Source organism: Girardinichthys multiradiatus, chromosome 14 (assembly GCF_021462225.1).
Source record: "Girardinichthys multiradiatus isolate DD_20200921_A chromosome 14, DD_fGirMul_XY1, whole genome shotgun sequence".
NCBI classification, from domain to species: Eukaryota; Metazoa; Chordata; class Actinopteri; order Cyprinodontiformes; family Goodeidae; genus Girardinichthys; species Girardinichthys multiradiatus.
In genome coordinates, this window is record NC_061807.1 from 5,415,180 (window position 1) to 5,437,480 (window position 22,301).

Consider the following 22,301-nt stretch of genomic DNA (forward strand, 5'->3'; position numbering starts at 1 on the left):
GAAAAACAACGTGATTAATAAAATACACACACTGTATGTTGGAAGTAACATTTAAGAAGATTTTAAATTTTCAGTAAAAATCCAACTCAATTAAAAAATGTGTCCGTTTCCATCAGCTGGGATCTCTGGGAGTTCCCTGTCCTCAGTTGGTGCTGGGCTGGTGGGGGCGCTGGTATGACAACTGGGGGCCAGTTGAGCAGCTGTAGAGATGATGTAGAGTTTAAGATTCAAAAACAAGAACTGATGAAAATGAGAAAATCTGTGAGATGAGATAAAAGTGCAAAAGACAGAAAGCAACAGGAAGCTTTTCTCTACAGACAAGCAGCTTTGCACATTTTTCAATCCAAAACTACAGGTGGAGGTTTTGCATCAACTTGGCTGATCTTAACTGATGTAGATTCATGCCTCCATCCAGGATCATCTAAAAATGTTTGATTTCCTTGCATGGAGACTGACATCTTCTGGTGTCAACAGATGTTGCAGAGATGGACGTTTCAGTGGAGCTCCACATGTTCTCACATTTGCTGCTAAGTTGCAGTGACTGTTGGTGCTGGGACAACTTTGAGGGTTCTGGTGGGTTGTCTGGGGTTGGGGTGCTGGTGGGTTTGTGTTTGTGTGGGGACTCGGACCATGCCGAAGCGTGGTGGGTTCTTGCCTGGCTGCCTATAGTTCATGGAGAGGTTCTGGGCGGGCTTTAGGGTCCAGGGACTGAGCTGAGTCCAGGTGAGGGTCTCACTCCCTTCACCTCCCTGGAGTTGGTGGGTGGTGTCCTCCGCCTCCTTGGTCTTTCTGATTCCGGTCCATTATGGATTGCTAATGCCTGCCCAGCAGGTTTGGGTGATTGTGCGGTTCCTCTTCCTCGGTGCTGGGTGGTTCTGCTGTCGGAACCTTTTTTTGAGAGATGGAGGCTCCAATACAGAGAATAATTTAAAGTGGAGTTTCTGTACCCTTTGACCTTTCCAATGTCCAGTTTGAATCCAAAACTGTTCAAGTAAAGAACTGAGGTGCAACATTTTAATCTGGGACTAAAGAGCTGAAGATTTACAGATTTGACAGAAAACAACAATTTATTTTTATTTGTTTTAGTTTTATGTTGAATCAATGGTTTCATGATAGATCTTTACTGCCACCTAGTGGACATTTGCTTTTAGTGTTCATCCAATGAATGCAGATTAGTCATTTGGTTCTAACTGCTCAGGCTGAACTCATGATGTTCCTGACACACATTGTGAGGTCAGCATAACAAACAATCAAATTCAGTCCAGAATCCCTGAAAACCAGTGAAACATCCTCAGTTTAAAGCTAAGAAACGTCTTCAGCATCATTATCCAGCCATGATACATGAACATAGTTCCTTCCAGTACCGACACTGACCACAACATGTCTGGACATGCAGTGAGAAGTGAAAAGCTGCCCAGGATGCAGCTGACAGGTGACTTTTCTTACTGAGTTACTGTGCCGCCCATAGACAGAAGGACACCCTGGGTGGGTCGCCACTTCATCCGTATCAGAAACCAGTAACTGTCCCAGTTTGAGTGTTTTAGCTGAGTAGAGCTTGTAAAGTGTCTAATAAAGGTTGTTTTCTACATTTATGCAGTTAAAATAAAGACTAAAGACATGAAGCTGAGCTGATTGAAGAAAGAAGTCTCTGAGTGGAGGTAAGACTCTTCCTCTGAGAATCAGCAACTAAATGAAACATCTTGTTGGTTTGTCTGTAATTCATTAAAAGTCTGAGTGGAAACAGTCAAATACATGAAGTTAAGGAAGTGTTTGAACTGCACAGTCTGCTGGTTCTTCTGGACCTGTCCTGATGTTTCTCCTGGGTCGTCTGATCCCACCTAGACTGAGATAAATGCAGGTGAAACGTTCTCAGGAGAGATTGAGGTTGATTTGGCTCTAAAATATGACAACATGAGACATGATCTGATGAAGCTCCTTAGCATGAAGGCTTCAAGAAGGGAGTGAAGCCATTTCTCAGGATATGATCTGAATCCATGTTCTCTGTGATCGTCATGTAATGTCTGATTTGTTTGGAGCTAATTAGCTGAGGCGACTGTTCAATAAAGTGTGTTTTGTCCTCAGGAACCAGAGTTCTCCAGATTCCTCCATCACTGATTCCTCACTGCTTATTGAATGAAGGTAAGTTGTTAACTTTAATAAAATAAGGAATATATAAAGTCACTGTTTTATATTTTAACATCTAAAACTCCAACCTGAATTTATGTGTCATGAAACGTATGTAAGAGAGTAAGAACATGAAAACAAACCAATGAAGTCATCAGGTTAGTAAATGTAATAAATTAATCTCTTTAAAACTGATGGAGGAACATGTCATTGCATGAAAACAGCAGCAGGGGGCGCTGCTCTGAGTAAACCTCTCCAGTCACAGTTTACGGTACCGTAGGTGGAGCAGTGGTTGGTTCTGATGCTTCACATTAGTAAGGTTCTGGCTTCAAACCACAGCTGAGGTCTTCCTGTGCTCCATGTTTCTCTTCAAGCATGTTTGACTCTCCTCCGCGTTGCCATGGTTACCTCCTACAGCCACAAACACGAATGAGAGGAGATAACTGGACCATCCCAGAATATGCTAGAAAGCTAGAAAATACAGATAATTTCCATCTAAACCAGAATCTATTTGAAATAGACATACTGGGGCGTTCACACATTCTGACTGGGTTTACTGGTTGCACGACTCCCTCTAAAGTCAAACTCCAGTCATTCACTGCAGCAAAGGCCTTTGGGTAAAAACTGTATTTAAAGCTGTGTTGTTTTTATCGACCCGTATCTCCAACATGAAGGGATGAAACGGACCAGATGACGAATGTTTGGGGTCTTTTATTTAGTGTTTTTCTCTGGTTCTGCTCCTAATCTGAAATGTTCAGACACGTCAGACCTCAGCTGGATTATTCTGCACTGAACAGATGTTCTTCATAAAACACAGTTTCAGATTTAGAAAACTTTACTCTGTCAAAACAAACATCTGGTGCCGTCTTGGTATCAGAACCACCTGGGCTGATTTAATCTGCACGGATTACAGAGGCTGTAAAGCACCGATGTAACTCAGTGAATATCAGGTAATATCGTTTCATAATGGTTCTGATCCGTTAGATACATGGAGGCAGGGGACTGGGTGTGTGTGGGCCTGCTGAAGGAGAACCGTGTCCCTGGTACCATTCATGCAAGAACAGATTCTGCTTCTGTCTGATGAAGCCCAGTGGAACCTCCTGACACCCAGACACTAAATATCGGCTCTGAACAAACTCAGTCTGGTTCTGGAAGAGTAACACTCTCTTTGGTCCGGTTCCTGCAGAGTAACACTCTCTTTGGTCCAGTTCCTGCAGAGTAACCGCTCTCTTTGGTCCAGTTCCTGCAGAGGAACCGCTATCTTTGGTCCGGTTCCTGCAGAGTAACACTCTTTGGTCCGGTTCCTGCAGAGTAAACGCTATCTTTGGTCCGGTTCCTGCAGAGTAACACTCTTTGGTCCGGTTCCTGCAGAGTAACTGCTCTCTTTGGTCCAGTTCCTGCAGAGTAACCGCTCTCTTTGGTCCGGTTCCTGCAGAGTAACACTCTCTTTGGTCCGGTTCCTGCAGAGTAACACTCTCTTTGGTCCGGTTCCTGCAGAGTAACCGCTCTCTTTGGTCCGGTTCCTGCAGAGTAACTCTCTCTTTGGTCCGGTTCCTGCAGAGTAACACTCTTTGGTCCGGTTCCTGCAGAGTAACTCTCTCTTTGGTCCGGTTCCTGCAGAGTAACTCTCTCTTTGGTCCGGTTCCTGCAGAGTAACTCTCTCTTTGGTCCGGTTCCTGCAGAGTAACTCTCTCTTTGGTCCGGTTCCTGCAGAGTAACTCTCTTTTTGGTCCGGTTCCTGCAGAGTAACTCTCTCTTTGTTCCGGTTCCTGCAGAGTAACTGCTCTCTTTGGTCCGGTTCCTGCAGAGTAACTCTCTCTTTGGTCCGGTTCCTGCAGAGTAACTCTCTCTTTGGTCCGGTTCCTGCAGAGTAACACTCTCTTTGGTCCAGTTCCTGCAGAGTAGCACTCTCTTTGGTCCGGTTCTGGCACAGTAAAGACCCACTTTAGTCGGGTTCAGCATAGAAGACCCAAATGAGTCCAGTTCTGCCGAGTAAAGCCCAGTCTCAGTATGCTGGTTATAACTGATTAAAGAGGTAGTTGAGGTTCTGTCTGTTAATGATTAAAACCCGATTGCTTCAGGAGTTCTACGATCCTTTCAGAACATTAGTGACCAGATTATAAACCCTCTGGTTCTGTTCAGTTCATCAACTCTGACCGGGTGTAAAAATGTCAGAATCTGGGTCCAATGAAAAACCCGGAGGCTCAGATTGAAATAATCTGGATCCAGTTTATTCTGAAACTAGTTTCTAAGCAGTATTTTGAAGCCCTACAGAGATGATTGTTTTTCACCAACAGAACCGGTTTCTTCAGCTGCTCTTTGTTCTCAGTCACTGAAAGCTCTGCAGACACATCTGTTGAAACATCTGCTCTGCCAGCTGGTCTCAGAACCGTGCAGAACTCCTGTATTCTCAGTATTACAGCAGTTCTTCCTCACATCTCTCCTGTCGGTTCTGCAGCAGAGAAACTGAGCGAGGTTTCATTCCTTGGTGCTGATTCCTTTACTTTAGAGAATAAGATGAAATGAAAGTGAGTCAACAAGTCTTACTGTTTATTAAAGAGTGAAACTCTTCCTTCACTGTGGCCTGAAACCACCTCCAGTTAGAATCTGACAGAAGAGGAGGAGGAAGAGGAGGAACAACCGAAGAACACATTGTCCTCCATCCTGCATGAACATCCAGACCTGCTCAGACATGTTTCAGTTTCCTTTCTCCCAGAACTACCGGCAGAACCGTGTTTAACTCTGTTAGAACCTTATACCGGGTCCGGACTGAGCTCGAACCAGGAGGCCGGTTCAGGTCTGTTTGGACTGGTTCCAGATCAGAAAACTGGAGTTCAACTGGATCAACAGTCAGATCTTCTCACCACTGAAGAGCAGAACATGAAGGCTGCTCAGCACCTCTGGTCATCGTAAACGCTGAACTTTAACCTTTCACTGAGATCATATTTAGCTACATTATAAAATATAAGTTGTGTTTAAAACTAAAGATGTTTTCCCTCCAGGAAATAAAAACACATCCGTTATTAAACGTCTAAAATACAGATTATTAACTAAAGCTGCTCTATAAACCTCGACCACTTTAACACATCGTTACCTTAATTATGAATATCAGAGATTAAACATGAACCTTCACTATATGGCCAAAAGGATTCATCCGTCTACTTTACAGGAACTTTGATGACGTCCATTTCTTAATCTATAAAGGTCCAGTTTGTGGATGGAGCCACCGTTGCCATAGCAACTCGAACTATTCTGTACATATCTTCCTCGAGGTTTAAGAGGCGAAAATCAGAACTGCAGCCTCCGTCTAATTCATCCCAAAGAAGGTTGAGGTCAGGACTGCAGGTCAGTCAAGGTTCTCCACACCTGCAGCCATGGAGGTTGGAACACCAGAACTCACTGATCTGGTGGTGGGACCCAAAACATCTGGCAATAAGGGGAACCAGCTGCTGGTTGTTAGAGGTGATCAGACAGGCTTCAGCTGCAGAAACCGGTTCAGCAGGAGGAGTTCATGGAGCGTAAAACCTGCAGCTGTTTCCCAGCCGGGTCGCAGATACCTGACATCACCTGTTTTAGCTCAGAGTGGAGCTGAAGATGAGGACAAATCTGCACGATATTCGTTCTGCCAGCAAAGATTTCCACAGTTATCACCACAAAGTTTCAAGTTAATCAGGTTTCTAACATCTGTTTCAACACAAACTGAAAGAACAAATTAAAATAACGGATTTTTAGACAGTTCATTGATCACTGCGGGACTTTATGAATTCAGAGTAAACAGAAAATCCACTTTCTCAGCATCTGTGGTTCTGTTTAAGGCTGCAAATGTTTCAGTGCTGGAATAAAATCATAGAAATCAAGTGTCAGGCCTGACATCTTCTCTGTCTTACTGGGTTTTATCTTTACCTTCATCATTTCCTGTTCCTTCACAACATACTGGTACCAGTTCACCGGTTGGGAAGGATTTCCTGGTGATGACCCAAATCCCAACAACAGAACCCAACATTCAGTCTGTTTAATGAAACATTTATTTCTGAACAAACCGGGTCAGGATGAAGAACAGGAACATGAGCTGAGAAGCAGCCATACAGTCATATTAACGTCAGATACTGATGTTGATGAAGCAGAAGATCTTCAGTTTCTGGATCTACGGTGAGATAAATCCATGCTGTCAAGATCTGAATGTGAAAGAAACCTCAGAGAAGATGGTACTGACCCGGTTTACCAGGATCAGGAGGATTAGGAGGTCCGAAAATCAACCTGGCACAAAGAACATGATGTAAAGCTGTCTTTAAAATTCTAGAATAAAGTGAATTTATTGTTTTTCCACTTCAGTTCATGTGAGAGCTGATATTTCTGAGTCATTTCCTGATAATAAATGAATAAACAAGACGAGCAGCTGTTTCTAAATGATTTTATTTCACTACAAACCAAAGCTGCACCATGTGCCACTGAATTAATACTCAGAGATCAATTAGCATCGACTATAAGCCCAGAATAAACTGTGCAGGTAATTAATGGAGAGACCTGGTGGTTATAAACATGTAATTAACATTCAGGACTTTAAAATAATTAAACTTAATGCATATTGTGTGTTTATAGGGATGAATTCTTCATGTATTTCAGCTAGAACCCCACAGCGGCTCATGAAGGAAGGAGATGGAGGTTATTGGATCAAATTTATAGAATGATTTTTACTTTAACATCAAAGCTATAATAGATAAAGTCATAAATGGTTAACCATGGGTAGTGGACATATTTTACTTCTAATCTATGTATTTGATCTGTTTTTAAGTTGAGTGCTTTCATACAGAATCTGGTTTCTCAATCTGAATCTATGTTTTATCAACTTCATGTTTGGATCCTAAAGTAGCAACGGTTGGGCTCAAAGTCTCCACCTCTCATGTTTTTTAGTGGAAAGTGTTTTATTTGAGTTGAGAACTGAAGTAGGGCTGCACAGATGATGAGATTTATCATCTCAGAAACCCTGCATCAATGCCACAGAGAAGTGCTGGGGCTGCAGGACATGTTAGCGCGTCTGATGATGTCCTTTAGCACAGCGGTCTTAAACTCTAGTCCTCCCAGGATGAAGTCCTGCAGCTTTTAGATGTTTCCTGGTCCTATAGTCCAGGAACAAATGTTCACTTTGATTCTTTTTCTTTAAGCTGCAGCTCAAACATCTCCAGCATCTGATGCAGAGAAGCAGAGGGAGAAAGAAGCTGCTGCTTCCAGCCGCTGTTGCTCAGATGTTTGAGCTTTAAAGACAAATGTCACTAAAGCTTAAAATAGAATTAAGAGACAACGCTGTTATGTTAGAATATTTAAAAAGGTCTCCATTAGCCACAGAAAGAAAAAACAGCTTTTATCCTCAGGCGTAATATTTAAGAGGAATATGGAGGATTAAATTAATGGTGGTAATTATTCAAAGTGGGCTTCTGTCCTTTCCTTTACGAACCAAGACTATTCCAACTACAGCAGCTATAAGAACCAACAACAGGCCCACTGGCGGGCCTACTGTCAGTCCAAGGTCGTCTTCTCTCTGGCCGACGGTTGAACCTGGAGAGAGAAAACATGAGACAGACGAGGCTGTTTAAACGGTAAATAACCTGAGAAAGAAGGATCTCAGGAAAACTATTGTTAAGAGACAGAAGTGAAAATAACAAGAATGCATCTTTTTCTGAATGTCCACAAAGTTCAGCTTTTTACTATCATTCTGAATATTACCTAAATATTACAAACATACAATAGTGCTGAGTGATTTAGTATTACCAGCACAAGAAAGCTGTAATAAAACTTCTTTATGGAGCATCCTTACCTAATGTGGTTTTGTAGAAATTTCTAGAATACATTTATATTCAATTTTATTTTATGTTTACTTTCAGCATATCCTGAATTCTTTTATCTTTCATTTTTTAATCCCAGTTAACGGTCCAGGAAGAGATTTTTGATAAAGTTTATGTGACAAATAAACTCCTCTGATCCTTAAATTAATCTATTCTGTGGGTAAAAGGCCTGAAATAGATTTTTCTTCATATTTCTGTATTCTTAGAGCTCTATTCTTGAAACTTTGTGACAGTATTTATGTTACATCTGTATTTTAGTGAAATAATACAGCAGCAGCAGGATAAATTGGCCCCAGCTAAACAACTCAGGATATTTATTTAAATGCTGTAATACCTATCCTGGCCTGTAGGTGGGGACATCAGAAATCAAAGATGATCCTGAGCCCAGGTGTAGAAATGCTCTGAAAGAGTTTTATCATCTTTTTAAAGTTTTTCTCCTTCCTCTTAATCTTTTACTTCTTTTGCTATTTTTTTAGGTTTAATTAGAAAAATTAAAACATTGAGATCAACTTAACTGTTGCTTTGGTTTAAAACACAGAAGGTGATGATCTCCAGGTATTTATCTTACTTGGATGCACCTCAGTTTTTAATGTATCTCCATTTTAAAAAACGTGTTTATGACATTTCAACCTGGTTGCAGGAAGGCAGCAGCTAACATGGATGAATATCTATGGTACTGTGGGCCCGGCCTCATATAGGCTTCCTATAGCAGGTAAAGATCTTTGCTAGTCGTGCTCAAATGTTCCCAATCCTGGATTAAAACCAACAAACTGAACTCCACAAACTCACCTGGTGGTCGAACCTCCAGGCGGATACTGTGTTTCGTCTCAGTATCCATGACGATCAGACAGTGGTATGTTCCTTGGTCACTGAGCGTGGTGTTGGACAGGATGATCCACATATCTCCAATTCAATTCAATTCAATTCAATTCAATTTATTTATATAGCTCCAATTCACAACACATGTCGTCTCAAGGCTCTTCACAAAGTCAGGTTCATACATTCCTATTAATCGTAACCATTGAACAGTTCAGTCAGATTCAGTTATTTATTCAAATTGGATAAAAAGTTTTTCTGTCTAAGGAAACCCAGCAGATTGCATCCAGTCAGTGACTTGCAGCATTCACTCCTCCTGGATGAGCATGTAGAGACAGTGGACAGTCACTGGTGTTGACTTTGCAGCAATCCCTCATACTGAGCATGCATGTAGTGACAGTGGAGAGGAAAAACTCCCTTTTAACAGGAAGAAACCTCCAGCAGAACCAGAACCAGGCTCAGTGTGAGCGGCCATCTGCCACAACCGACTGGAGGTTTGAGAGAACAGAGCAGAGACACAAAGAGAACAAAGAAGCACTGATCCAGGAGTCATTTCTATGGGAAGGAAAAGTAAAACAGCTGCTTCATCTAGGAGAGAAGCACAGATAAGCTGATGAACTCTGAGCGAGTTTTCAAGTCTAGAGCATGAAAGAGAGCATGTACAGTGGTCCTGATCTTCAAAGATTCCAAAAAACTTGCACATGCATTAAGTGGGCATGTTGCTTGTGATCTTTGAATGTTTCGTGTTCAAATGATAACAGGCGCAAAACAGGAGCAGATCGCCCTATTTAAATGAGGAAAGTTTGTGTGCTACTGGCTGGCTGCTACTGCCCCCAGTGGAACAAGAGTAAAAGCAAACAGATCTTCTTTTCTGCGGTGCTTGAAACAGGCAGGAGTTGTTGCGCTGCATCATTATGAATGATCCAATTTTTGATTTTTTCCTTCTGTTCTGTTCTGTTGCTGCTTTTCTGGACAGTTACAGTTTATGAACCTTTGTTGTCGCTATTCACAGCAGCAAGTTTGTCATCTCAGTCTCTGCTCTGATGAGATCATTTTCCTTAGCTCTCCGCGACCTTGCTGAGGAGGCTAAGCAAAAGCTTCTGGCTCTGGCTCCAAAGGAAGGACAGAGCGGGGGAAAAATAGGTATCCTAGGCAGGCTGCAGACCACGGTAGGGAGATGTCCCTACTGTTGCTCCTCTACCTTGAAATGTTCTGGGGATAATGGAGCAAAACACACTGAAGGGTGGCCCTCGGCAGCCTGCATAGTGGAACCGTGCAAGGTGGGTAAGGCAGAAATGCCAAACCGGTACCACCACCTATCCTTATACCTAGTAAATCAGTGACGATTTCTGGCACGGGCGAACTGGGGCACATTTTTGCTATGACACATAGAGGGTGGCTCGAGCACTTACAAAAAAGGGAATTAAAAATAATCTGTGCTGCAAAGGTAGTTTGCCATTATCTATCATATCACTGTGTGGGGAACAGGGTGCCTGGCAGCTGCAGGCACCCTGTTTGGTGTGAGAAGATGCCGCAGCCATGCACACTGCACACAGGATGTACTAAAGAGCTGCTCCTCACTTCATTTTCCAACTAAACTAAACAAGAGATGTTGTTAACCCCAGAAACACTCCTTCTGAGAGGGGTCTCGCCCAGGGACTAATTCAATGTAGAACCACCTCCGTTAATAACTGATAATTACAGCAACATAAAACAAAATTATTCCAAGAATCATGACTGAGACCAGATGTTTCCCCAATTTTACAAACATTTATTAACAGAAACATAATACAATAAAGTGTGTAAACATGTAAAACCACAAATATAAAAGCCAACTCATCAAAACTATTAGATACATAAAAATCAGCAGAAATAAAAACACACAGATGCAATGAGGAAGAAAAACATGCAGATACAATATAGAAAGTATAACTACATAAACAGCACAGAAGAGCCTGTAGGACTGGAGAGAACCTCAGTATCAACCCAGAGAGCCACAACAATCTAAAATCCTGCAGCAATCTCACATTAAACTCCATTAAAACAGTTGCATCTGTAACCCTGTGGTAATTTTATTGCTTATAACAGTTGTAACAGTAGAAGAATATGGTCCTCTAAGTCTAGATTTAGATGAAGACACTGGGAGCCGATGAAGCTGCAGCAGACTGGAGGATGTAATTAGTGGAGCAGAGTCTGAACATGAAACTACAGAGGGTTCAGATACTGATGCAGCTTTTGTGTTGCTGTATAAATAGTATTTTGTTTAGGAATAATTTTATTTAAACTGCTTATTTTTCAGAAATCTCACCAGAACCAGATGTTGTCTATTCTTCATTGAGGTCGTCCAGATGATGTCCACCAACCTGCTCTCAGCTCGTTCTCCAGATCCAAACATCAGCTTCCATCTAAAGATTTGTATTATCTACATGTCTCTGATTCATACTTTTACAGAACATATTTGTTCATTTTGACCATTTTCAAGTAGTTAAATGTTACTTGAATGTATTTCATGGTGACTTTCTGCATTGCTGTCAGTAAATTCATTGTTTTATAGTTTCTCACTGAGCTTTTCTTTTTTTTTCTTTTAACATGTGGCCCTGCAGGTTTGAACAAAAATGAGACAGAAAATATGACTTTTATGGAGAACAGAAAAACTCATTAAGAAACAACTGCAGAATAAAATGGTAGAATACCAGAGTGATGGAAACAGAGCTGTTCCATTATTTCTAACACTAACGACATCCACCAAGCTCATGTTGCTGCACTGCTCCAACTCAAAATGCAGTAAAGGAAGTTTATTCTGATGTGAAACGTAAATCAATGAATCTGTGTTTGATTAATCTGTGGCTTTCCTCAAGGACTCGGATGTGTGACACAAAAAACTGAATTTTGGAACTAAATTGAATTATAGACCTGAAAGTTAAAGTAATTAAACTGAATTTTCAATACAACAAAATACATTTTGAAACAAATTCAGTTTCAATTTATTGAAGTTCATTTTTAAACCCATGCATTTAAAATGACATGAATACATTTTCAGTCTGAACAATTCAAATTGAGTTTCTGTCCATATTAAGGCTGAAATGCTGAGAATTTGTTTTATTAGCTTTTAATCAATATATTTCCTGTAATATATCAGTTTCCAAACTTTTAAAACATATTTCCTAAAATGTTTTATGTAGCAACCTATTATTCCAACTTCCTCATTATTTTTAATCATATTTTCAAAGTGCCGCTGGTCATATCAGTCTCTCTCCGTCACAGGAGCTCATTACCAGAGCTGCACTGGGCGGCTGTCTGAAGAAACATCCTACGTTCCAGTCAGTCTGCCTTCCTTCCACCATGGAGGCTGGTTCCTCCTCACCTGATGAGTTGCTGCTGCGCCTCCTGGTGTGATGGGATAACTGGTAGCTGGACCAGCTGATGCTGGCAGCAGGTAGAGCCAGATGTTTCCCTGGGAGGGAGGACGTCTTTTCTGAACCATTAAATAAACAATGAGAGTACTACTTAAAGAACATTTTGTGGTCTTAAGAACACAGGACATGAACAACTCAAAGTCCTCATGATTATTAATATTGTAAAACGTAGATGTCAAGTGAAGACTATGTGATCAGAGAGAGGAAAGCGATGGTTCCACCTAAATGTGAGAACCTGCAGCAGAAGACCATAAAGGAGCAGAGTTTGAGCAGTGAAGTGTGTCTGAGGAGCAGAACTTATGAAAATCACAGGGCTGAAGTTCAGCTCTATATGATTTGATGGATGTAGAAAGTCTGAGTTAAACCTTCATTCAGAAAGACTGCAGATACCTTCAGGATTTGTTTAAGCCTCTTTATTAACTCCACACGTAACAGCAGGTACAGATGAATATGTTGCATTGTGGTTGCTCTGCATTTCAAATACAAATAAACATATTTATTATTAGTATGCAGCAATAAGCAATATTTACTGTGAAATAAACAGACATACAATAAATTCATACATTGGACAAAGGCAAAGTAATAGCTTAAAACAGCCACAAGGGGGCAGCTTTAGACCGTAACCTCATGATATTTACAACACATGTTGAAAAGAGTCTCTATCAAAGCAAATATTGTATTATAAAGCAGAGAAGAAGCAGAACAATGAGGATATAAGGATGAAGGGTTCACTGTAAGAAAAAAGATCATTCTAACTTATTTGAATTGTTCTAAAAAAGCTTTAAAAGGCACCGAGAACGTCAAGTTTAAGCTTCAGGTTATAAACTCTGAGCTCTATGACCTGATGATTTTAAAAAGGTACAAAATCAAATATGAACATGTTTAAAATAAATGCTTCCAGTGTCAGAAGCTTCCTAAAATGCATCTGGTTGAATCTGAGCATGTTTTAGATTGTGTTAATATCATCAGGAACCTCTGACTGGATCAGGAAGAAACAATCAGGCAGAAATCAGTTTTATCTTCATGTTGGTGAGTTGAAACCTTCTCACAGGTTGACTTAGATTATCATACTTTTATGGACCTGTCACCATATTCTCATCTTCAGCTTCTTCTGCTGGAGGTGGGTTAGATTTCAGTGATGAACGGATCTGCTTTCTACGGAGCATCAGAACAGCACCAACAACAACAACAACAACCACACCAACAACAGAGAGACCAACTATCAGTCCAGTCTGGTTCCCTCCATCCTCGTTTCCTCCATCCTTGTTTCCTGCAGAGAAGAACCAGATGTGAGTATTTTCTGTCAGGTAGATGAAGATAGAGGAACTGCTGTCCCACATCATCTCTGCTCTCAGACCAGATGCTTTCTACAGACTCTCATCAACACTGCAGGGATCTGGTAGAATAAGTTCATGTCTACTGGATCCCAGACAGCAGGGAGCTCAGATCAGTGAAGCAGCCATGAAGTCTGCAGCTAAACTCCTTGTCAGATGGTAGCTGCTCCCCTGAAGGTCAAAGTCATAAATGTTCTATACAGCATCAGGTCATAGAGCAGCTCTATCACCTTATTAAACTGACTAAATATCTTTATGTTAGAAATCTCATTTAAATCTTTAATGGTTTGCCATACAAAGCTCTAGAATGAGAATATAATAATAAACTGAATACCTTACATTTTAATATTTTTATTAATGAAACAAAATCATCTGATTTCTGTAGAAAATGGATCAATGAATCATCTGAGTTCTGAGTCGAATCTTTGAGAAGAAAAACAGGAGAAAACATCCCAAATATTTCAGTTTGATTGTTTTCTGTCATCTTCGTCTTTTTGTGTATTTTCTCAACAGCAGGGAGGATGTGGATCACTTGAAAAACTTTATTCAACCAAGTTCAATAACGCTGTGTCCAGGTCTGCTACAGAGTGAAAGTAAAGGTCCGTTTGTGGTTCTTATTGAAAGGAAACAATAAACATGGACTGAGTTGGACCGACTGGAACATTCTCCATTTTAAGAAGATTTCAACTTGTCTGCATCTTTCTGGAATCAGTCAAATTTAACTCTAAAAGGTTCTTTGAAAAGCATCTCAGCACCAGCTGCCTGGACTGGCCAACTAGACTGGATCCATTCCTGAAATGTGGTCCAGGGGCCACAAAATCCATCCTAGGGCCACAAATGGCCCCTGAGCTACAGTTTGGGACCCCTGCCATGACCTCTATGAAACAATCTGAGATGAATGCTGTTTTGGTCTCATTTTATTCTTCAGGGGACGTCATCCACATAAACAGCCCAACTTTCAGAGCCAACAGTGGAACCAACAGCCTGGTGGGTCAGAAGGTTCTGGGACGTCCCGGTCCGGTTTCAAAGCTGGAAAGTGCAGATTTCTAACCCTCTCCTAGTTTCTAACATTAACAGGTGGAGATATGATGATTTTTAGCCTGATAATAAACATAAATATTTCTCCAGGTGTAAAAGTTGGATGGATGAGATGGACAGGTCTGACATGTCTTTAGATGTTTCCATCAGTAGAATCAGATCATATTGATTCAATCATCTTCCTTCACTTCATTTGGTTCTAGTTGATGTTTGATTGATTGATTTTCTAGAGCTGCAGCTGATGAGGTAAAAACACCAACAGATTTACAGTTTTACAGGAAATATTTGCTTCTAGTTTTACTTCATTTCAACGTTACCTTCATCTTCATATCTGCAACCATTGTTGACTTTTTCTGATTCTAAAACAGATAATTGATCATTTTTGTGGTTTTTATTGTAATAAATAGTATTTTTAAATTCAGATGAGATGATTTCAGAGTTTCTTTGAGCCTGATGTGTTTAGAAAGTAGATTTAGGTGAAAATGAACCATCAGATCTCAGTTCTGTTGGACATGAAGACCATGAATCATTGAAGTGTTTGTGTCTGTCCATCTAATGCAGACAGAAGCTGCAGACCTGGAGAAACAGAGCTTAGAAAACACAAACATCTGATCTGAGATGTTTCTCTCATGTCAAGAACCAGGAAGCTGCTGGAAGTTCTGATCCAGAAACAAACAGACTCACCTTGAACTATCAGATCAATGGTGCTGATGAGGTTAGTCTTCAGATTGGATCTCTTCCTGCGATTATTTCCTCTCTGAACGACTCGACACTCATATCTTCCTGTATCATCAGTCGTCACGTTCTTCAGAACCAAAGACACGTCTCCATTCTTCACGTCCTTCAGATCCACCCGGTTCTTAAAAGATGGAGACTGAGCATCTGGATCAAACTGCTCGTCTCTGTATAAAAGAACATATTGATCTGACTTCAGATCAGTTCTGATCCACTCTACAACTACAACATCTTTCTTCTCAGCTGGTCTACAAGGCAGAATGACTTCTTCTCCAGGTTCAGCTCTGATGATTCTCTGATCTGCAGGAGAGGAAACATCACAGAGCAGAGATGTTAAAGCTCCACATTCAGAATAAGAAGATTAATAATTTACTGTCTAATGCTGCTTTAGAAACAGACTCTAGTTGATTAAAACATTATAATTATTGTCTATTTATAGTTGAAACCAGATCTTGACCTTTTATGGCCCCCAGGCCTCACCTGACCTTTGACCTCTCCCAGACCAGAGAAGAGTAAAACCTCTCAGCTTCATCTCTGGCTGATTGATTGATTGGTTCTTCTCTGATATAAAGTTTCAGATAATTATCAGCTGATCAACATCAGATTTAATCTACAGTGAAAACCAAGAACAGATGATTGAAGTTAAAGTTTTCAGATCATGTTAAACATTGTTAGTGTTAATATCACGGTCCGGTAGAACCATGGTATATTTATTGAAGGTTATCCCACCATGAGAATCTCATATGTGTTGGTTTTAACCAAGGAGACGTTTAGGATTCACTATTTTCTTCTCATAGGCCTGATCTTAAATGAGGAAATTACGTGTGCTACTGGTTGTCATCATGGAGAGCATCGGAGAGCAGAGCAGCCATAAATGAAAGATGAAGTTCGAAGCGAGAAGAATTGTTTGATTTTTAACAAAACCCATAAAATGTCATTATGGGTCCACAGCTGCATAAAATCCCCCGTGTTCGCTGTCGCTCTGTGGAAGCAGAACTCCAGCCTGATCCGGGCCTTAATGTTGAACTTCTACAGAGCAACAACATCCAGCTGAGGTCCCTCCTTCACTCTTTCTCTGTTAGACATGAAGATGGCCATCTTTGCCTCACCGATTAAAAAATGTAAGATTTGAGTTTCTGACTTGTTTGCTTTGGTGTTCTCTTATTTAACGCTTTCATTCAGCACTTGTGAAGCGTGTTCTGATCCATTTGGAGCAGAGTCAGTCTCTGTGGCTCCGGGCCTGATAACAGAAATCTGCTGTGCTCTCTAAAAGCAAGGCACATGTCGGGAAACGGGTCCATGTGGTCAGGAAGGTTCTGTCCCTCACAGTACGTAATGATGAGATGTTTCTCCCTGGCTGATAGCTTCTGTCTCACCAGGTCCTAGCAGACCGCACCCCCATCAATGAGTCCACGGCTTGGATGTTAGATCAAACCGGTCCAGCTGTCTCCACCAGCTGCTTCAATGTGGTTGTCCTGGATTTTGTAGCACCTCCAACACTCCTGGTCCTTCGCTGCAACACAGATTGAGTCTCGACCCACAGAGTAAAGGCTCCTTTAAAAGCCAGTGGAGAGAGTTGCACGTTTTTGGATCAATTAATGTAAACAGGCAACACGATCTAAATACTCCTTGGTAAAATCCAGGTAACATTTTTAACTTTAAAAAGACTGAAGTCAGTTAAAAACAGAGCAGCATCCAGTCCCAGGTTGCTCACACACCTGAAAATGCAGCTGACCACGTCCCTCCACACTAACTCAGGAGGTCCAGCCAGGTATTTCTGAACAAAGATCACGTGAAAAGCAGCTGTTCTGCTGGTCAGGTGGACAAGGCCCTGGCCCACTTCTTCTCTGGGTAAAAACATCACCGACTGCAGGACCCAATGTAACTCGTTCCAAAAGAAATCAATTTTTGTTTGAGCTTTACCAGCAAGCCCGGCGGTAGGTCCAAACAAGAACGTTTATGCCACAGTTGTGATGCAACAAGGTTGTTTAAAACCAATACCCCTAGAGGACATTTGGAGTTCAACCATCTCCATTTAGCCAACTTGTGTTCAACTTGTGTTCAACTTTTTGTTCAACATTTTCCCAGTTCTTCTTTTCAGTGTTTTCATCATCTAGAAACAGACCGAGATATTTAAAACCATTCCTGTTCCATACGCGACCTGCGGGGAGAACTGGGAGCCCTTCGTGCCACTCGCCAACTGCTAGAGCTTCGCTCTTTCCCCAGTTCACCCTCGCAGCAGACAACATATGGAGATCATCTCTCTGTGATCTCCATCAGATTGTCCACATCATGCTGATTTTATGTAAAAACATCATCAGCATAGACAGATAAAATCACTGCTATTAAAACCAGGTAAAACCAAACCGTGAAAACTCGAACGTATCTTTTGAAGCAAGGGTTCCAGGGAGAGGGTGTAGAGCATCCCTGACGGCGAACAGCCTTGCTGAATACCTCTACACACCCTAAAAGGAGCACACACACCACCGTTTATCTTTAGCACACCCTCAGTGCTGCTGTACATCACCTGGATCTAGGCAATAAGACCGGCGCCGAACCCAAACCCCTCCATTGTTTTCCAGAGGAAGCCGTGTTCAACACGGTCAAATGTCTTTTCTTGATCTAATGATAGAGTCGGTATATTCTGATGATGGAGGCAGAGTCTCAGAGAAACAAGGGCAGTTCTGTTGGCTTCTACTGAAGCACTTAGGATCATAATGTCCTTGATGACTGACAATGATGACTGTCGTATCATCATGAATTTTCCACGGTGGGACAATAAAAGATATTTCTATTATATTTATTAACACAATTGTGTCTCCACAGTCACTCAAACCAACATAATCTATATTACTGTCAGTAAACATTAAGTTACTTTTTTCAAATGAACCTTATTTATCTTATTTTTTATGTTGTTACAGTTTATTTTTATTTTTTGTACAGTACTGTTTCCTTACATGTGTATGAAAATAACAGGGCAGTAAGTCGTCTACCAATATTTTCTTTATGTCATAACATTTACAAATACAAGTGATGCTCTCCTCTTCAAATCTTTTAGAAAGTCCCTTTTCATCAATTATTTATGATTGGGAAAAAAATATTTCATATGTTCCTAACAGAGCACTTTGTTCTCAGACTGCAGGTTTACTGGTGGTTCCTAGAGTCTCTAGAAGTAGAATGGGAGGCAGATCCTTTAGTTATCAGGCTCCTCTCCTGTGGAACCAGCTTCCAGTTTTAGTCCGTGAGGCAGACACCCTGTCTACTTTTAAGGTTAGGCTTAAAACTTTCCTTTTTGATAAAGCTTATAGTTAGAGTGGCTTAGTTTATCCTGAGCTATCTCTGTAGTTATGCTGCTATAGGCTTAGGCTGCTGGAGGACATAATGACCACTTTCACCCTCTTTGCTACATTCTCATACTACTCTCCAATTTTGCATTATTTGCTGTTATTTCAGCTTTTAACATTGTTCTCTCTTTTCTCTTCCTAGAAGCTACACCTGGCCTGACTCTGTGTCTACCTGTGACACCTTCATGGAGAGGGACATTGTCCTAGCTTCTGCTGGCAACAACTTAATGCTCACCTTCTACTGAGGATACACTTTGCCCTGTCTTTCAGTGTTTAACCCTTTCTCTCTCCTAGACATGGCTACTGACTGAGCTTCTACTGTGACTAACTCTATGTTCTCTCTTTCAGACTCTAACCTTGAAAACTGGCTCAGAGTTTATCTGTTCTTTCTATCTAGGTGAAACGACTAAAGGAGCTACATCCATTGACATTTACTTTTCCTTCCCATAGAAAGTACTCCTGGATCAGTGCTTCTTTGTTCTCTTTGTGTCTCTGCTCTGTTCTCTCAAACCCCCAGTCAGTCGTGGCAGATGGCCGCTCACACTGAGCCTGGTTCTGGTTCTGCTGGAGGTTTCTTCCTGTTAAAAGGGAGTTTTTCCTCTCCACTGTCGCTACATGCATGCTCAGTATGAGGGATTGCTGCAAAGTCAACACCAGTGACTGTCCACTGTCTCTACATGCTCATCCAGGAGGAGTGACTGCTGCAAGTCACTGACTGGATGCAATCTGCTGGGTTTCCTTAGACAGAAAAACTTTTTATCCAATTTTAATAAATAACTGAATCTGACTGCACTGTTCAATGGTTAGTTATTAACTGGAATGTATGAACCTGAATTGAAATCTATGATTTAATTGAATTGACTGAGCCCATTTTAAACATTTCACACAATGCAACAGGAAACAACTCTCTCCAATTATTTTTACCTCCGCCTTCCTCCCTCCCTGTTGGATGGAGTAAGGGGGAGTCAGGTTTAGCCTAAACCGGCTCAGTTATGGTTGAGGTCCAAACACACCCTCCATTTCTGCTACCTGTATGACCCCTTCTCTTTTCTAATGGTTATAATCAGTCTGACAGAGGGAGGTATCCCAATCATTGTGGTTTTTAGTATAACAATGACCATCAGTGGGGTCTAGATGGACAAACTTTATCAGTTTATTATTTTACTTAGGTTCCCTACATGTGGCCCGTTCTAAAATGGCCAAACTCTAACACTCAGTAGTTTATTCTAACCTTCTCAACAACCCTATACCATTCCAAACCCTTTGTGAAGAGCCTTGAGACAACATGTGTTGTGAATTGACGCTATATAAATAAAACTATATTTAATTGGTTTCTACAATTTATAAAACACTGGATTCACACTGAAATGAGACTTTTGATAGGCCAGGGCGCGTTTCCTTACAAATTTACCTGGTTAATTTCACTTTCCTGGGGCTTTACTTTAACGGGTAACAGGTCCTGCTCTGAGGTAGGACTTAATATTTCCCCAGGATTGTTAAAGGGGTGGGGTTGTGTGCAGCACGGCATCGCACCACCAGCTGCAGTAATTGCAGTAGTCAATATACAAATGTATCGTTTTTAATACTATTAATTTGTCACAAAAAGTTGTTTTGAGATGTTTAAGCTACAGATATTCCTGTTCTGTAGATATCTGAAATGAGTTTGTTTCAATATAATAATAGAAAACTAAGTGTGTTAATAATGTTTAGTAGTTATTTTAGTTGTAAAGCAACTCTGGCCAGATGCAGGTTGGTGAAAAATTAAATGTAAAATAAAGAATTAAACCTTTACTATTTATGGATTCAGAGCAACTTAAGAAATGATTGAAGGAATTAAATCAACTGTATATCAATAAATCTGCTCATCATCTATTAGTAATCAGTTGAAACCAAAACAATTATTACCTAATAGATAATTCAAGTTACATTTAAGGAAACATTAATGAAATATTTTAAAAAGTAAATTCATGCCACTGAAATGAACGGTTGTCATATATGGTCATAAATTTCATTAAAAAGGCAAAACTGCAGCTACAATAACAGCAACACAAACAGCAGCGAAGAATCAGATATTTATCTAGATATATTTTAGTCATCATCAGAGAGACGCAGCAGAGTCAGAAGAAGAAAGTCAGCAATGGTGACACATAGTCTACTGATAATCACTGATGGAGGGAACATCCATTACATTAGAGAACCAGATATAAAACTATATGTAACCTTTTATCGAGGCTCTTCATCCTCTAACAGACGGTCTGAGACGGGAGCCTCAGAGCTGATCTCTGTAATTATTCCTCTGCCTTAATTTAGATTAAAGGAGCTAAAAGTTAGAAACTGGTTGAGATTTGTTCATTTAAAGAGTCTTTAGATAGAGTCTGATCGCTTCATGGGTCCAAGTACCGGAGGAACTCCGAGGCGTCTGACCGCCAACAGGGGGCGGTACCTCGGATACTCAAGAGTCTGGAAATGTTCATGACCAACAAAATACTTGCTGCCAAATTAAAAGTAAACAACATTTAATGTATAAATGAATCAAGATTACATTAAAATTATTGTTTATTGTAACTTGGCACTTTTCATCCTCCATACAAAAAAAACTGAATTTCTTAATTCCTAAATCCTCCAGTTAAACCAGTATTATCCAGAATCAGAGGTTAAATATGACAGATCTCATAGTTTAATCTCTACATGCAGCAGGTTACATAGAGACAGACGGTTTGTTGAGATGAGCCTAAAGAAACTCTGAGTTACTTTAAAACCAGGTTTACAGTAAATAATCTCACATGAAAACTCATTTTTCCATCTTGTTATCAAAGATAAAAACTTACCAGCAGAAACAGCCATGAAGGAGCAGAAAACCAGCAGAGTCCATGTAGAGGACGCAGTTAGAAAAGGAGCCATTTCCTCATTGAACTCCTCAGAGAGTTTTAATCCTCCGAAAAACAGTTTAACTTTAGTAAGAAACTCTGTTAGATCTCCGTGAGGTTAGATGGAAACTCGGACTCTAGTTTAGGCTGAATAAATATTTCTAGTCGAGAGAAACTCAGGGTTGAATCGAGGACTCGCTGCGTCCCGGAAGACGGAGGAGCTGAGAGACAACATGGACCTACGGCCGTTAAAAACTAATCTACCATCAGTTTCTAACTCAACACGGTGACCAACATCGGAACCAACCAACAAACTGGTACCGGGTCCAACATCTAACTCCTTTAAAGGCCTTCAATAAGAACTTGAAGACGGCCAACGTCCAAATATCTGCAGACGACACTGCGCATGTGTCAGTCTGCTCTTCATGGAAATCACGTGACTTGTACAGAAATGAAGCTGAACTCATGAAGTCTAATCTGTGTTGCCAGGTCCGCTTAGTATCAGCCACTTTGGACTTGTTTTTCTCTAAAGTCGTTTATAAATCTTCTGAGTCGCAGGTTGTGGTTTTTTAGGCTTATTTTTGAACGTGAAATTGTTTATTTGGGTTTGGCTTTTATTCCGAGTGAAACGTCTTGTTTATCTCCCAGCTTCCCACAAAAAAGCAAAACACGAGTGGCAGGTAGTTTGTCCCTTCCACGCCCCCGTTTCCTGGTTATCGGAGAAGGGGTTCTTTGTGGGCGTTTCTCAACCTGTAGGCGTTCCGTGCTCACAAACACAGTGATTGGT

The 22,301-nt window shown here is 40.8% G+C and overlaps 1 protein-coding gene and 1 long non-coding RNA gene across 2 annotated transcripts; one reads left to right on the plus strand and one right to left on the minus strand.

Moving 5' to 3' along the window:
* Positions 1-1,582: 1,582 nt before the first annotated feature.
* Positions 1,583-11,106, plus strand: LOC124881337. The gene is made up of 3 exons (XR_007041623.1): positions 1,583-1,658; positions 2,083-2,139; positions 11,080-11,106. It is a non-coding gene; the product is annotated as an uncharacterized LOC124881337 (long non-coding RNA).
* A 1,488-nt stretch (positions 11,107-12,594) lies between these two features.
* LOC124881326 (coxsackievirus and adenovirus receptor homolog) lies at positions 12,595-21,948 on the minus strand. The gene is made up of 3 exons (XM_047386897.1): positions 21,476-21,948; positions 15,253-15,603; positions 12,595-13,466 (listed from the first exon to the last, which is right to left on the minus strand). Exons 1-3 carry the CDS (start codon positions 21,546-21,548, stop codon positions 13,270-13,272), a joined length of 621 nt encoding a protein of 206 aa, XP_047242853.1. The 5' UTR covers positions 21,549-21,948; the 3' UTR covers positions 12,595-13,269.
* Positions 21,949-22,301: the final 353 nt, after the last annotated feature.

Bases quoted from the DNA above. Each gene is read 5' to 3' on its own strand.
- LOC124881326 (XM_047386897.1), bottom strand. From the start codon at position 21,548: ATGGCTCCTTTTCTAACTGCGTCCTCTACATGGACTCTGCTGGTTTTC. The intron at 15,604-21,475 runs GTAAGTTTTTAT...CCTCTCCTGCAG, and splicing joins CTTCATGGCTGTTTCTGCTG to ATCAGAGAATCATCAGAGCT. The intron at 13,467-15,252 runs GTGAGTCTGTTT...TCTTCTCTGCAG, and splicing joins CATTGATCTGATAGTTCAAG to GAAACAAGGATGGAGGAAAC.